The sequence below is a fragment of the Carassius carassius genome, chromosome 29 (assembly GCF_963082965.1).
Source record: "Carassius carassius chromosome 29, fCarCar2.1, whole genome shotgun sequence".
NCBI lineage: Eukaryota > Metazoa > Chordata > Actinopteri > Cypriniformes > Cyprinidae > Carassius > Carassius carassius.
The window spans coordinates 15,991,390-16,006,489 of NC_081783.1; the positions used below are offsets into that span (position 1 = coordinate 15,991,390).

Here is a 15,100-nt window from a genome sequence, read left to right on the forward strand (position 1 = left end):
TATGTAGTACTGGTTGAAGATTTGATGCATGTTAGCACTGACTATCTTCTTTGTACCGGTCGGGGAGGGGAAAAGCAAACTGGGTTGGAGCAGCTAGAGTGACAAAATCCATTTAAATGATATGAGAATTGGGTCTTTGGGATTTCTTGTGGCATATCAGGATGAGCAGTATTCAGCAGTGATTGATTTCAAGGTAGAATTTTCCAGGTGAGCTCACTGATTTATAGAAAGAACATTGCTTTGCAATAGAGAGAGACTATTTTATATTGACAATGCTAATTATTTCTCCATTCGAATATGGAGTAGAGCTGTTCATTTTATTTATTCAGCATGATTTCCCCTCTCATGCTACATTGGGCCCTCTAAAGACGATACTTTTGTGAAACAGTTGGCAGATGCTAGTCTCACTCCCAAGGTTTTTTTTTTTTTTTTTGGAAAGTATTTTTTTTTTTTTTTTTTTTTACTCCCTTTTCAGGAGTTAGGCTTTTTTCCACTGAGAACAGAAGTAATTTTCAGCGAGTGCTAGTCCACACTTGGGAGATCTCAGATTTGACAGCAAAGATCGATCATGAAAGCACAAATTGTCCTTTTTTTTTTTTTTTTTTTCTCATCTTCAAAACATTTCACATAGATCAGAATCCTGTGTCAACTATACTCAAACTGGACACAAAGTGTGTTTTCTGACTGTAACTTGTGTTCCGACAGACAGCAATTTGTGTCAACACTGCACACTGACTTTAAGTGTGGGGCAGGAACAGCAACACTTTAGAGATTAGAGGGCGTTCACGCAGGACGCATTCCCTCTTTCAAACAGCTACACGGAGTGCGTATGGAGCAGGCCATTGATTATTAACTTGACACGTCATCTTAAAAATGTGACACTTATGGCTTGAAGAAAAAAAGTTCCTTCAGACTCATTTTTATGTACACTGGCAATAAAAAAGTAGAGAAATTACCCAATGTGTTCACTTAACAGAAGTTATCGTATTTACTTTGGTTCCACATGGCACGTGTTTCTACATGGCATATTTGCCAGGCTGTATGGTCATGATCTGATTATGAGCATGTGTGGGCCCTTGGGGGCTCTCTTTAATGTCCTTATTATGACAGGCCTGTCGCATCACCACTGAACTCTCCCTCTTCATATGACAGGAACTCAAGGACGTCCATCACAAGGACCAAATGGCGGCGGCTCGCGGGATCCTTCAGAGGAATGTTCCCATGCTGTACACTGCCTCTCATGCCTGTCTGCAGCACCCAGACGTGGCCGCGTACAAGGCCAACCGGGACCTCATCTACAAGCAGCTGCAGCACGCTGTCTCTGGCATATCTAATGCAGCTCAGGCTGCCAGCAGCGAGGACTCCAGCTTCTCTCAGTCTGCAGGTGGAGGGGAGCTGGCCTACGCCCTCAACAACTTTGATGTAAGTCCGTGGGCTATTGAATGTCACGTTTTTGGGCCAGTTTCTCTGATCCAGACAGAAATAGCAAGCTAATAAGCTGTGTCAGTGAAGAATCGTCATTCAGGAACATGACCGAGACTAAACTGAGAATTGGCCTCTCTCTAATTGAAGGGAATGTGCGCTGTGAACATTGTCATTTAGGGAATGGGTGTTTTTTTTGCCTGTTGTATTGGGACAAATGCCATATTGCATGCTGTGTTGAGGTGCAACAGGAAGGTTTATGCGCTTTTCAGTGAGGGTGTGAAAAGACAGTGAATAGCTTGGTCCAGCTTTAGGTATGGGATTATAGATCGTGAAATATTCAGAATTCATGGAAAAGGTTATGTCGAAGAGTTATGAAATATGCAGCTCCTTGCAGACCTTAGGCTTGACTTAATGTTAAAAATTCTTTAATTGCTAAATCAATATTTTATTTTCATAAGGTCTGCAGAAAGATCAGGCTTTAGGCTAAAAATGTCTTGACTTTTGGAACTTTTGATCAGTTTCTGCTTTTGGGTTTGTGAAAAGTGCAACGTTGTTATGAAGCCAGTGGTGAAGATGAGCATATTGTGTGTAGGATCTAAAAGCTGTTCCATCACCCTCTGCTACTGCTCCACACAATTTTATCAACAGCGCGTGAGAGCAGCGAGTTGTTGACACATCCAGTGTGTGATTGAATTGTGTCGAGGAGACCGTAATCCGGGATTGCATCAGATTACATTTGTATGTCCAAACAAAGCTGAGCTACTGACCTCAGAGTCTTTCACGAGTTTGAACTTTTGTTGCAGGGTTGAGTCAGGTCAACACCAAGAACCTATGGGGAAATAGCATGACAATTTGACTAAGCAGTACATTTATGTCCTGATGTGACATGTTTAAAATGGTTCAGATCAGAGTCTCTAAATTTAATTTGAGGTTAAGGGTAGCAAGTGATCATTAGCTATCCTTCATTTATTTGCACTTTGAACAGTTAGTCTCCTTCCGAAATAGAATGCAAATCATTAGTCTCACCGTTTTTGGTCTGTTGCACTCTTAACATTTTAAACAATCAGTGAAATAATAAATTCAAATGATATGCAAGAACTGAAATGTTGCCATAGAGATCTTATAAAAGGAAAAAGTAGGTTATAATGGTACAAACTGTTTTTGTGCATGAGGTGCCTGCACATATTACTTTTGAATTTGTTGTTCTAGCAAATGCAACCTGTACTTTTAAGTAATAGATAATAGCCACAGTGACCGCTAAATGCAGAATTTTACCAGCATTTTTTTCCCAGCTCAGTATGCCTGTGAAATTGAATTGAACAAAGCATTAAAGCTGTAAGGTGTGTTTTTTTTTTTTAATTTATTTATTTATTTTTTTTTTGCATTGGTTAGGATATTTTCTAAAGATGTTATGGTATGGTATGGTTTTTTTTTTTTTTTTTTTTTTTTTTTTTTTTTTTACAATGGAGGAAAATATTTGTGGCCCTACTTCAACAATGCTTTTGCATTTATGATGAGGGATTACTGCGACAGTGAGAAAAAAAAAAAAGGTAAAAGAAAAACTATTTTATAGGGCTGCACGATTAATTGCATGCGATTGTCATGCGTGTCTCGTCAGTATAGCTGGTTCTGTGATTAGCAGTAAATGTCCATCACCTGCTCCATTTGAAAACAGGTGATGAATATTTAGTACTAATCACAGAACCGGCTATACTGACGAGACACGCATGACAATCACATGTGATTAATTGTGCAGCCTTACTATACTTAGTGTATATATAGACAGAGGTGAGCAGTAGCACGATACTACTATATTTCTTCCAAAGCAGACCGTGCATGATCAAAAATTGTCATATCACACTCCCTATTTTATACACTTATTTTATCCAAAGTTGCCAATTTAGTTGACTTGTCAAGAAAAAAAATATATCTGGTAGCGGGTGTTTAATTGTGTAATTTCCACCCTGCTGATGGACAGCAGCATAAAAACATCTTACAACTCTCTGCTAATCTCAAGTACAATATGTTTGAATCTGTAGTTTTTGCATTGACTGAAGTAGGTGCTGCTAATGAAGCTTGAAGATGCTAGAGTAGTGTTTACAGACTGTTGCTCTTGATGTACAGGATATACTGTTTTTATTTGCTGCTTTGAAATGAATGCTTTCAGTTATGAAATGATGATGAGAGAAGTCTTTAAGAGATTAGCACACAACTTCATTTAATCTCTAACATCCCTAATTAGAGGGCTTCTATTAGTTCAGCTCATTTCAACAATTGTTATGATGTATCATATGTTTGCCTGGGCAATATGAATAAAGTCAATTAGGTCAACCTCCTCGGCATCCTCCTGTTAAATTTTCAACAAATCAGTCACCAAAGGTACTTGTCTCCATCTCTTGTGGCAAGAGGGCTTGCTCATTGCTCAGTTTTGCACACAGTGGTATCAGAAGTGGCGTCGCTCTGCTAAAGAGAGCATAAATCAAACCCTGTCACTCTGTTCTTTCACAGTTTGATTTTCTTTGTCTTCTGCAAAAGTGCGCACTCATCCCTAGTTCTGGGGCCTTAATTATTGAGGAAATGGGTTATTGTCTTGTTTTGTGAGTTTTTGTGCTTCTTTAGTTTCTCCAAACTGTCTCTGGGGTTGTTGGTTCTGAGCTCAGGGACTTTAGAAAGCTCTGATCTTCAAAATCTGGTGTCTCTGGGGCTCACATGCTCAGTAACCTACAAGGAATTTATGCGTGTTTATATATATATATATATATCTCCTCTTTTTGCTTCCTCACTCTCGTAGGGTGAAATCACTAGTTTTTTTCATCTTCCCACTTGACTGCGAGTACATCTGGAAGTTGATAGATTAATGCAGAATTCATTAGTCATCTACAGAGCTGTAGGTGTAGTAGCATGAGTCAGTTTCTCTGTTCACACTCTTTCTCTCCCTTCCACCCATCTCTCATTCCCTTTTTCCCTTTTACACGCTGCAATTATCCCTCTTCATACTATAACAATGAACTGACATACTTTTTTTTTTTTTTTTCTGCTTCTGGCTGGATTCCGAGATGCATTGTCACATTTGTCGATGGACTTTTCAACTGTATCATTCCTCTTTTTTTTTTTTTACGCCAAGGGTTGAATTCCACAGCATCAGACCTTTGTCATTTGCTGTTCTCTTGTCCTTTTCAGCTCAAAACCATTAGGAAGTGATAATTTAATCATGTGAAGACAGGCAGCAGGATGCACTGAGAGACAAAGTTTAATGATACAACAAAATTGTTTGTAGATTTATTTATTTTTGCTTATGGGTCATCAGATTAATCTGAGCTGCTTTAAATGAATTAAGAGTTTTCAAAACTATGCATTTGTGGTGACCCAAGACTAACAGTGTAACATGGTTAATTGTAAGTGAAGCAAATGTCCTGATTTATTTTATTTTTTTTGCTTTTCTAAGCCAATCAATACTCTGCACAAAGCACGTCGAGATTTCTAGTTGCCTGCAGCTTGTTAGTGTACCTGCGGCTGCTAGAGTTATCGGAACCCTCGGACATCCATTATATTTATTGTGCTATACTATGTGATCGGCCCTGTTTTTATGCCTTGCTTGCTGCTTTTTTAGGGATTTTTAAAATGCTGTATAGAGTAGGGCTGTGCGATATGGACAAGCCAGCAGCTGTTTACCCCGTTGCTTGGTAACGACAGCGCAGGAGAAGGCGGCAAATGCATAACATTACTCTCTGCACTTTTATGTATTACGTTTTTGAACTGTTCGTTTTGTTTATAAAACTTCGGTACATAACGGCATTTGCGAATGTACTGAAAATGCTCTAAAGAACATTGAAGGCGAACATAAATGAGATGTAGAGCTCTCTGCTTGCAGCGCGTCAGTCACGCTCATCAGGAAAGTGAGTGAAACACAAACACACATTTTCATCAAATAAATTTTCAATAAAAGCGGTTCACTTCCGCGATTTGGTACGATTGCGTTCACATAAGCAGAGTTCACATGAAGCGTACTCCAGACCACCGTTTTTAAGCGGACTCTGGTACGGTTTGCAGGTGCGCATCAGAGTACGGAAGACAGCGTTCACATCATCCAAACGAACCGAACTCTGACATCAATCGAACCCGGGTGCGCACCAAAAGTGCTTGTGTGAAAGCACCCTTACAGTCATAAATGCATTCATTACAAATTTGAAACATTTACAAAAGAAAACCAGTTAGAGCTTTATCAAGTTGTAACATGTCTCTAGTACAGACATAAGTCAAAATAATCACTTAAGATGTCAAACAAAATGTCTATACATATGGCTAGATAAATAATAAAACCAGGTGTCCAGGGAATTTTTTATTTATTTATTTGGCCATGCATTGGTCTCAGTGTAGCAGTGCCTCAGGTTTTTAAATATATTTATTGGCCAAGGGTTACATGTACTCCATTTGTAGTGCTTATACAGTATGTGTCCGCGGTTCAGAAGCAGCAGCGAGAGCGCATTATTGTAATGCGAAAGCACATTAATATAATGCGCGAATCTCTCCGCTCGCATGCAGATTTAATTTGTTACAAAACCAGGCGTGCTCCGATACATGCTGCTTTCGCCCTGGAGAGAGTGCGCGCACTTAAAACATGTCTTCTCTCTCGCTTTGCCTGTGTCCTGTGCATTCACAACTCCTCTATGCTCATGTGCTAGATAGAAAGGTGCGAAAAGATTTAATATTTCTAATATTAATATTTTCTGTTCACATCTTTTACCTTACCGTGTGCAGTGTGAATGCTCTGATCCATTAACATGGGCTCGAGGAAAAAAAAAACGCAAGAGTTAGGCATATGCCCAGTCTGTTATGTTTTCGTGCTCCACTTAGGCGTGCTGCTTTCTGATTGGTTCAGATAGCATACTGCGGGAGGTCGGGGCAGCGGAAAATCGTGCTATAAAATTATTTAGAAATCGTGCATGCTCAAATCGTGATTTTATTACGATTTTGATTAATCGCACAGCCCTAGTATAGACTTCATCTCGTCAGATCGATCTACAGAAAGCTGAATTGCTACTGTATTACCTTCTTTCTTTGATATATCATCATCATCATCAGTCTTAGTTTTGTATTACTCAATGTCAGCTAGCCCTGTGTTGTCATTTGCCTACTAGATGACTTTTTAAATTGAGAATTGCAGAAATAATTTCAAAAGATAATTTTCATAGATAAGTGAAATCATAAAATGCTGAATCCATACAAAAATGCAAAACAATTTTGAATTACACAATTAGCTCACTCTGGAGTTTACTTGCGTCGTGTTTTCCCTCCAACAACTCTCTGCTAAACTCTTTAAAGGCACGTCTCTAAACACTTCTGTTCTATTCTTTGTGAAAGGCTGCTAAGCCAACTGCCCTTGTGAGTAAACATCAAGCATCACCTAGGCTTGTTTCCCGTAATTGTTGTTAAACTAGCTTTGCTTCTCTTAATCCTGGCTGTTGGGATCTGTATTGCTTTGAATGCAGCATGGGCCCTGAGCAACAAAAAGCCCTGGTAAAAACTAAAGCAGTCATCAGAAAATATTGGCATTCATGTATAATTTTGGTGATGGTATGGGCAATGTCACGTTAGCTTACAAAGGTTACAAAGTCAGTGCATCAAAACATTGCATATATTTTATTACATATATTGTTTAACTAACATAAGTGGTTGAGTGTGCGCTCATATGAGAGGGGGAAATGTCGGTACCTCAGAGCATGTGCTACTTTAATTTCCTGGTGACTGTGCAGAAACTTCTGCACACGTGCACATTTTTTTCACATCGCTTCTTGCTGCTTAATTTGAAGCTGGAGCAACTTTGCAGTGAGTCAGAGAGCGAGGCTTGTTGCCATGCCAACGTGACACGCAAGTAAAGGAGGTCAGATGAGATGAGGCTAATAAACTCAGATTCTAACTACTGAATTGTTGAATAATGTATAATATTTGTTGAATATGAAGATTAACTCCGCCTGCAGCTGTTCCACCTTTTTCTTTTCTTTCTGGGCAGCTATCGCTTTTCTGGCACATTTGTCTCTCCTGTCTCTTTAATTGCACCACACATTGACAAGTTTATTCTTTGAGAGGGGGAGTGTGATGTCCCCAAGTGAGTGTACCAAGCAGAGGACATGTAGGGACATCTCAAATGTCATCCTGGCTCAAGGAGGAAAAATAGAAGTGTTTTATATGTGCAACTGCATTTTGTTGCCCTAGGCTGAAATGCGATTGCTCTGGCGTTTAGGGTTAGTAGCCTTAAAGATGCACTCGTAAATGCAGTGTTTACCAAAGCAGTTCTCTCTGTTTAAAACCACATACGAGATAAGCAAGAGTCTGTGATCTTACATAATTTGCAGTTAAGCTTGATTTTGTCCCGCTTGTTTTATATTATTTTTTCCCCCCCTACAAATGGCTTTTCAGATGCGGTCTGTTACATAGTTGATTTAAAAGGAAGTGCACAGGCAAGCTAATGCAGCCTCTGATTGAGCAAAAGCCGTTGGCCTGAAATTGCATCAGGAGCCCCAGACCATCATCTCAGATCTTGTGAATTATTGATTCGTCCAGTTAATGAACATCACAGTTTGTGCCTCGGAGTCCAGGGAGATAGATTCCAAAATCCTCTTCAGTCCGCACAGCCAATAATGACTGCCGTTTAACTGTCAAAGTCTTTTAAAGTTGGATATTTGGTATGTGAAATCATAAATCTCACCCCTTGTTTTGCACAGAAACGCTGAATGGCAATATTTTAGTGCATTAATTCAGAGAAAGTGCTTAATCTTCCTGTCGTCCTCCTCCTACTTTTAATCATCTTATGATTTATTCTGTCTCTCTTTCTCCCCTTGCAGAAGCAGATCATTGTGGACCCGCTGAGTTTCAGCGAGGAGAGGTTCCGGCCTTCTCTCGAGGAGCGTCTGGAAAGCATCATAAGTGGTGCTGCCCTCATGGCTGATTCCTCCTGCACACGTGACGACCGGCGGGAGCGCATCGTGGCTGAATGCAACTCCGTGCGACAGGCGCTACAGGATCTGCTCTCAGAGTACATGGGCAATGTAAGTGCACGTCAAATAGTGTTTTTCCTTCTCGTTTACTGTTTTTCCCCTTCGACAGTCCCACATCTCCGAATGGCGATGCTGAGTACCCCCACCTGCTACCTGAGACAGACGCTCTCCTGCAGGGAAGGAGAGGGGAGTTTTATTTCAGGGACAGTGCACACATCACGTTTGCTGGGTAGTGTTGTATAAAGACCTCCAGTCTTGCCTAACTTTTGATAAGAGGGGTTCAGTACACATAAACCCCCCCCCCCCCTCCCCCCGAGATACTGATCTGTGCGTGGAATTGTTTGGCTGCTGTTGTTTTCAAATAATTCCCTTTGTTTGCTCACCAGTATTGGTTTTATTTGTTCTTTTCAGTCTTTCATTTCATTTGTTTTCCTTTTTATTTCTCCATTTATTATCTTGTAGTCACAGAATTTTATATATATATATATTTTTTTTAGGGCTGTGACGGTTGCCGTAACAACCGCGTCACCGCGGTGGTCGGTTGCTACCGCGGTTGTCTACTGCCACCGGCGGTAGTGCACGCGACGTCACAAACTCTATAGCAAGCATAACACAAAGTTTTGTATATAAGTGTAATAACTGTAATAGTTGCAAATTCTATGTCTATGGTAATTACCTCAAACATTCCTTTAGATATGCAGATTTGAGCACAGGAAAATACAGTTTATGCATTCAGCAAATTAATTTAGTGTTGGGCGATGGATCTTGTTGGGAAAGCAAATACCGCATCACCGATCTGGAGTCATCTGCATTCATGTCACCCATCGGCGTTTGCACAAGTTCTCGTGATCGCAAACGCTGGCTGGTCAGGTTTGGTGAGGCTTTCTCCAAACTGGCCAAATACAAACAAGACAGCGATGAATAAACGATGGTAACAAGAAATATGGCAATGATTCCTATTTCAAAGAGAGCGCGTTCAGATGAAGAGTTAGGCCAGTGACACACTGGCTGCGTGGCGTGAGCGTGGCATGTCTGCTGCGTCCCAGGAGCGTGGCGTTTTCTGTGTCTTTACACACCAGAAGCGTGCCTGACGCGGCGCGCTGCTGCTGCTGTAGGTGACATAGAGGGAGGCCGCCGACAGACCAGGATCTTGTCTTCATGACAACAATATCAACTTTTTTTTACACCCCTACAACTACGCCTACTGATAAAGGACACCGTCAACAGTTTTGACGGCAAAATATACTATGTTTGACAGGTGCAATATTTGAAAATCGATAATTAATTTATTTTTTTAATTACATTTATATCTGAATTTATGTCAACCTATAGACTTTCAAACATCAAAATGTCATGAATTAATATGTATTTGTGTACAAAATGACATATAAACATATTTTCCTATTATATTTTGCCTGGAAACGCTTCCAACACGCGCGCGTGTCCCGTGAAAGATAGGCGTCGGTTCTATTTCTAGCATGCACACGTTTTCCGCGCGTGTCTCACGCAGGCAGTCTGCAAGCTCTAACCTGTTAATCACAAAAAAATATGATTAGGAAAAAAATATATTCCTTGGTTCTCAAGAGGGTAAAAAAATGTTGGTTAAAAGCTACCATTTTACACCCGTGGCGTGCAGCATGGTGGGTAACATGATATGCTTGTGGTCCGGTGGGTAAATGAGGAACTTATAAGTTCTCTGACACATTTGGCAAAATTTTTCCCACAACGAGAGACAATTGGCTACTTTAAGGCCTAGCTGGTGTGTTGATAAACAAATGCAATCATTCTAATAAGTAATTTAACCAGTTTAAAACCCACCTCATTTCCACGGGCTAATTTATTTTTTCGATTTCTAACATGCACTGAATGTCGTATCTTCACTTTTTTTTTTTTTTTTTTTTTTTTTTCTCCGTACATTTCCCTACATGACAGATCTTTGTTTTAACAAGCCTCTTTCCCCATCTTCGTCTTATTTCCAAATGGAGTTATCATTCTGTTTCCAAGCAGCCAATCAGATTTGTTGTTCTTGGCTGCCGTGGTACTGCATTCCATCTGTTTGTTGGAAATAACTACAAATCTGTTGCTTTCTAGATATCTAGTAAGGGCTGCTCCCAGAGCTGCGTGATTAATAAATATGCTTATATATGTATTTGTGTATGCAAGCTACTCCCCACTTAATCGGTGTTGTAATAAGTTTTTCCTGCTTGATGGGTTAACTCCGTTCAAATAAGTTCTTTGCCCCTAGCACACAGTAACATAATTTTTCTGTCACACGTTAATAGCGGTGTGTGGGCAGCCGAAGTGGTGTTGTCACAAACTGCTGATGATGATGTTCGGGGAGGCGATGTCTCGCAGGTGTCAGCAACTATTTATGTCAGTCTTCAGAAACGTCAGGAAGCAGCAGGTCCTCAGCTCTGTCTGGAAACACATCAGTGTTCTCGGGAACCTGCACTGACACACTCCAGATGGCTCATTGCTAGTTCTGTGTAATTCCAGACCAGGATAGTGAGCAAGCGCCTCTGTCATTACCGTCCATTTTTAACACTGCAGTGTGAGAGCCTGAAAATATCTAGCAAGAGGTTTGGCATGGATAAGGTACAAGCATTCAATAAAAGTCAAATTACACATTCGATTTCCAGTGCCATTTCAAGTGATCTTCGTGAAGAGTGCTCATGCCTGGAATGGAAAAATCATACCAGATTGATTCCAGCAGTGATAGTAATCACTAATATGCAGCTATCTGTGTAATAAGCTTGCTATGTCATCCAAAATTAGCCGTGCTACCATGACTGCATGAGAAATGCTAATATAATTGGACAGGACCTTTTATAAAAGCCCCAGCTTATGTATAGACTTTTTTTATTATTTATTTTTTTATGTCCCTCCTCAGATAAATGACAGCGAGCAGTCCCATATGTCCCTAAACAGATAAATGACAGAGCCGTCTTTTGAATACAGATGAGCGCCATCCATGAGATGAACGTTTCTGTGATCGCTTTTTTGCTCATCCTTGGTGCTGCTGGTTTATTTTATGCAGAGATTCATCCAAGCAGTGTCCGGGTCGTTTCAAAGCAGGTTTTCTACTTGACTAGGTCTTTGCAGCATGTCTGCCCCAACACACAAAACACTGCTCCTCAGCCCTAAAGCGCAGCTGACATGACAGCGCTTTGGCTGCTCACTCGTTCAGACAGGAGAAACAGATGAGGGAGATGATATGTCTGTCTTTTTGACTACCTCTGGACTAAAGCCTCCTGGAGTCTATGGATGCTTTGGCCTGCACTTTGCCTGGCATTACCTTTTGCAAGCTCTCTTCCAAAACTTTGAGAGCTTTTGCTTGCAAAGGCTGCAGTTGACTCGATAGACCATGTAATGCAATCTTGCTGAATAAAATCAATGTTCATTTTATTCAAATAATATGATATTATATAGATACATTTTTTTTTTCTGAGAGAGGGTGACCGCACTTTATTGGTGGATATGATTAAAATGTTTTTCATGTTTAAAATCTTAAGATGTTTTGCCATATTGCTAAAATACGGGCATTTCTGAACTTCTAAGGGAAGAGAAGTCTTAATATCATTTTTTTAATAGTCTTTCAGGATTTCCTTATCAGATAGTAAAGAGATTTCTCCCTCAGTCTTTCTTACTCTTTTATTCTCTGCTAAATGGAGGAATGTATCAGTTGCAATAGGCTGGATTTCGATTTGAGAAAGACAGGTGCAGCTCCTCCTTTCTCTGTTGGAATGAATAACTGTTCTCACATTCAATTTATGCTCTGTCTGGGTTGTTAAATGAACTCTGAAGGCCCGCAATAATACAGATTTAATTGGTGTCCCAAATTCAATTTTTAGTCATATGATTTCTCCTGGAATAAAGGAACTGCCTTGTTTGAAGTGACTTGGTTTGATAGAAGGACGTATTGGCCAGACAGCATATGGGCTCTGTCACAGCTGAGACTGTGCTGTTGAAGGAGTTTTGCTCTTTAAACCTCCCTCTCTTTTTTTAGCTAGCTAGCATAGCAGTGGTTCCTTTTGTCTGCCTTTTACATTGTTCAATCTGCAAATTGAGACCGCAAACTGGAACTCTGTCCTTATTAATTTGAAGCAAAATGATGCATTAACATAATAGAATTGAAGACAATGTCATCAAATATTTACCTGCTTAAGGCAGTAATCAATTAATTCTAGGGAAATTTCTACAAATTTCTCTTTTGGATGAGAGGTTTGATTGGATGTGTCTTTCGACAGCTGTGTGAAACAGACTTTAATATTCTATAAATTAAATGAGAGGTCTCGAGAGGTTAATATGAAACCCAAGTTTTGTAGTAAGAGCCTCTGGCAGTGGCTATGGTTATGAAGGTTTATGAAAATCGGCATCATGAAAAAAGGCATCATGTAGTTAAAGGCCATTTCTGGGCATTATGTTGACCAAGCTAAGCGCTTAATGCATTAAGGTTACTGAGTTTATTGCGCTTGAATGTAAATGATTCAGAGTTGCTCAAATTGGCTTAAATTGGCTTTATTTTTGTCATCTTAAGTTCAATATCCTTGCTTTTGATTCTTGCCTTAGTCACATATTTAAATGAACCTGGAGCAGTGCCCCAAAATAATCGAACCTTTATTCATAATTGATATAATCTTATGATGAATACTAACATTTTAATCACTGTTATGCGACCTGAATTTTACAGGTTTCATTATCTTTGAGCAGAAATGGCGCATGTAGGCATTAAAGTGAAGACACTGATTGAATTACAGGGGACTGCTGCGTCCCATTTTCGGCTTAGGTTTTCAAAAGCGGTTTTCAGAGTGTTCAAAAATAGATTGTAATTAATTGCCGATTAGCAGAGATTGATCAGGCCTTTGTTAGCCAGGAAAATGTGTAATTGTTACTCAGGACCTTAAACCACGTGCCTCGGTATGTGCTGTAACCCCGAACTCGGGCAGTCAATCTGGTTTCGACTTAAAAGTCCAGCCCAGACTGATTAGCCAGATGATTAATGATGCAGAGCACTGCTAAACAAACAAGCCTCTTCACTTTGCCGAGCACGAGCTCATGGTTTTGAGTGCTGCGGTTCAAGCACGTATTTAATTATTTCACCCTCTCGTGACTACTTCACATGATGTGTCTGTTCTGAGCTTTTCCTCTGCATTTTATTAATAATAAATTTCAGACCCCCCCAGACTCTTGTTGTAGAGGTGATTGTACACAAGGCGAGCTGGCAGTAATAAGGTACGACGTGTCAAGCTTTTGACATTTAAATTCTTCAACTTGAAGGCGAACATCTGAAGAATCTGTGAAAATACAGATGCGAACTCTTCAAGGCCTTACGGAGGGGAGGTGGAACAGGAGACCCACACACATCCACACCTCGCTCTCCGTCTGTTCTCTTCCTAACGTTTTCCTCTGCCATGGGCATTCGGGAAGATTGACATCTGGTCTTGTTTCATGACAACTTGCTTCCAAAGTCTCTTAACTCGAACTGAGCCCTGTTTCTATCATTCCTCTTCTTGTTCTTTCACCTAACAGCGTGCTTTTTGAAATTATTTTCGTGTTTCCAGCCTGGAATAATTTTCCTTTTTCCATAAATAGCAATAACATTTGAACAGTAAGAGCAGATCATTACAATTTGACCTTTTCGGCAGCAATTTTCTTCTTTTGGAAGATTAGTGTAGGGACACCTGCTTGTAAAAGCCAAGCTTTAATGAGTCCCTGCTAACCTGTTGGCCTCTGGTTTTCCCAAATATTTACTAATTAAGTTGGAGTCAAGAGTTCCTGCAGCTTCTTTAAAAAAAAAAATTGAAAAGCCAGGTCAATGCATATTTTCTCTTCTGACTTTCTCTTCAATTTTAACCATCTGAATGTGTAAATAAAGCGAATCACACCACATGCAGTGCATCAAGGGAGCACTTTACTGTCCCTGAGGCTTTTGCTAAATTTACAGCATTCCATAAAAACGCAAATCTGTCACACATGGGCTGTCAGATGGTTTCCCCCATACCTGGTCCTTGATCATTTTGCTGTTAAAATCCCATTCCTGGCTTTTCAGAGAGATGGATGATGTACTTTTTTTGCTGAAGCAATTTTAATTGCGTAAAGATTCAGACCGTTTGTCCATTTCAGAGGAAGCTTGCTGCTCTCAATTTTACTCTTTTGCTTAAAAGGATAGTTCATACAAAGCAAAATTGTCATTTGCTCACCCTCATGTCACTCAAAATCTAAATGACTGACTTGTTTTGTGAAACATGGTTATTTTTTTTTGTCCATACAATAAGTCAATGTGGTCCTGTGTTATTTAAACCCCAACAATATTAAAAATATATTTGGGTTCTGCATAAAAAAAAAAAAATACAAATTTGTAATAACATGAGGGTGAGTAAATAATGCAAATTCATTCGAGTAAACTATCCCATTAAAGCAGTAGCCACTAGAGATGGGCAATACTACTGTAGTCCTCATGATTGCAAAGGGGTTAAAATGACCAAAATGCTTATCCCTAGAAGCTATTGTTCCCTAATGCTGACTAGGGCTGTCGCGATAACCGCAAAATTGTAATACCGCGCTATTGACAAGCAAACCGCAGAGGAAAGATAGCAACCGCAGAAACCGCGGCAACCGCAGTGTTTAAGTTTTTTTTTTTTTTTTTATTTTTTTTTTTTTTATGAGGCTGTGGCCTTATT

General features: G+C 39.9%; 1 protein-coding gene across 1 annotated transcript in view; it reads left to right on the forward strand.

The window, feature by feature from the left end:
- Positions 1-15,100, forward strand: part of LOC132109740 (catenin alpha-1-like) — a 102,770-nt gene that overhangs the window by 15,546 nt on the left and 72,124 nt on the right. Inside the window, exons 6-7 of the mRNA XM_059516053.1 lie at positions 1,153-1,422; positions 8,268-8,471. Of these exons, the coding sequence (XP_059372036.1) occupies positions 1,153-1,422; positions 8,268-8,471 (474 nt within the window). The remainder of the gene's footprint in view (positions 1-1,152; positions 1,423-8,267; positions 8,472-15,100) is intronic.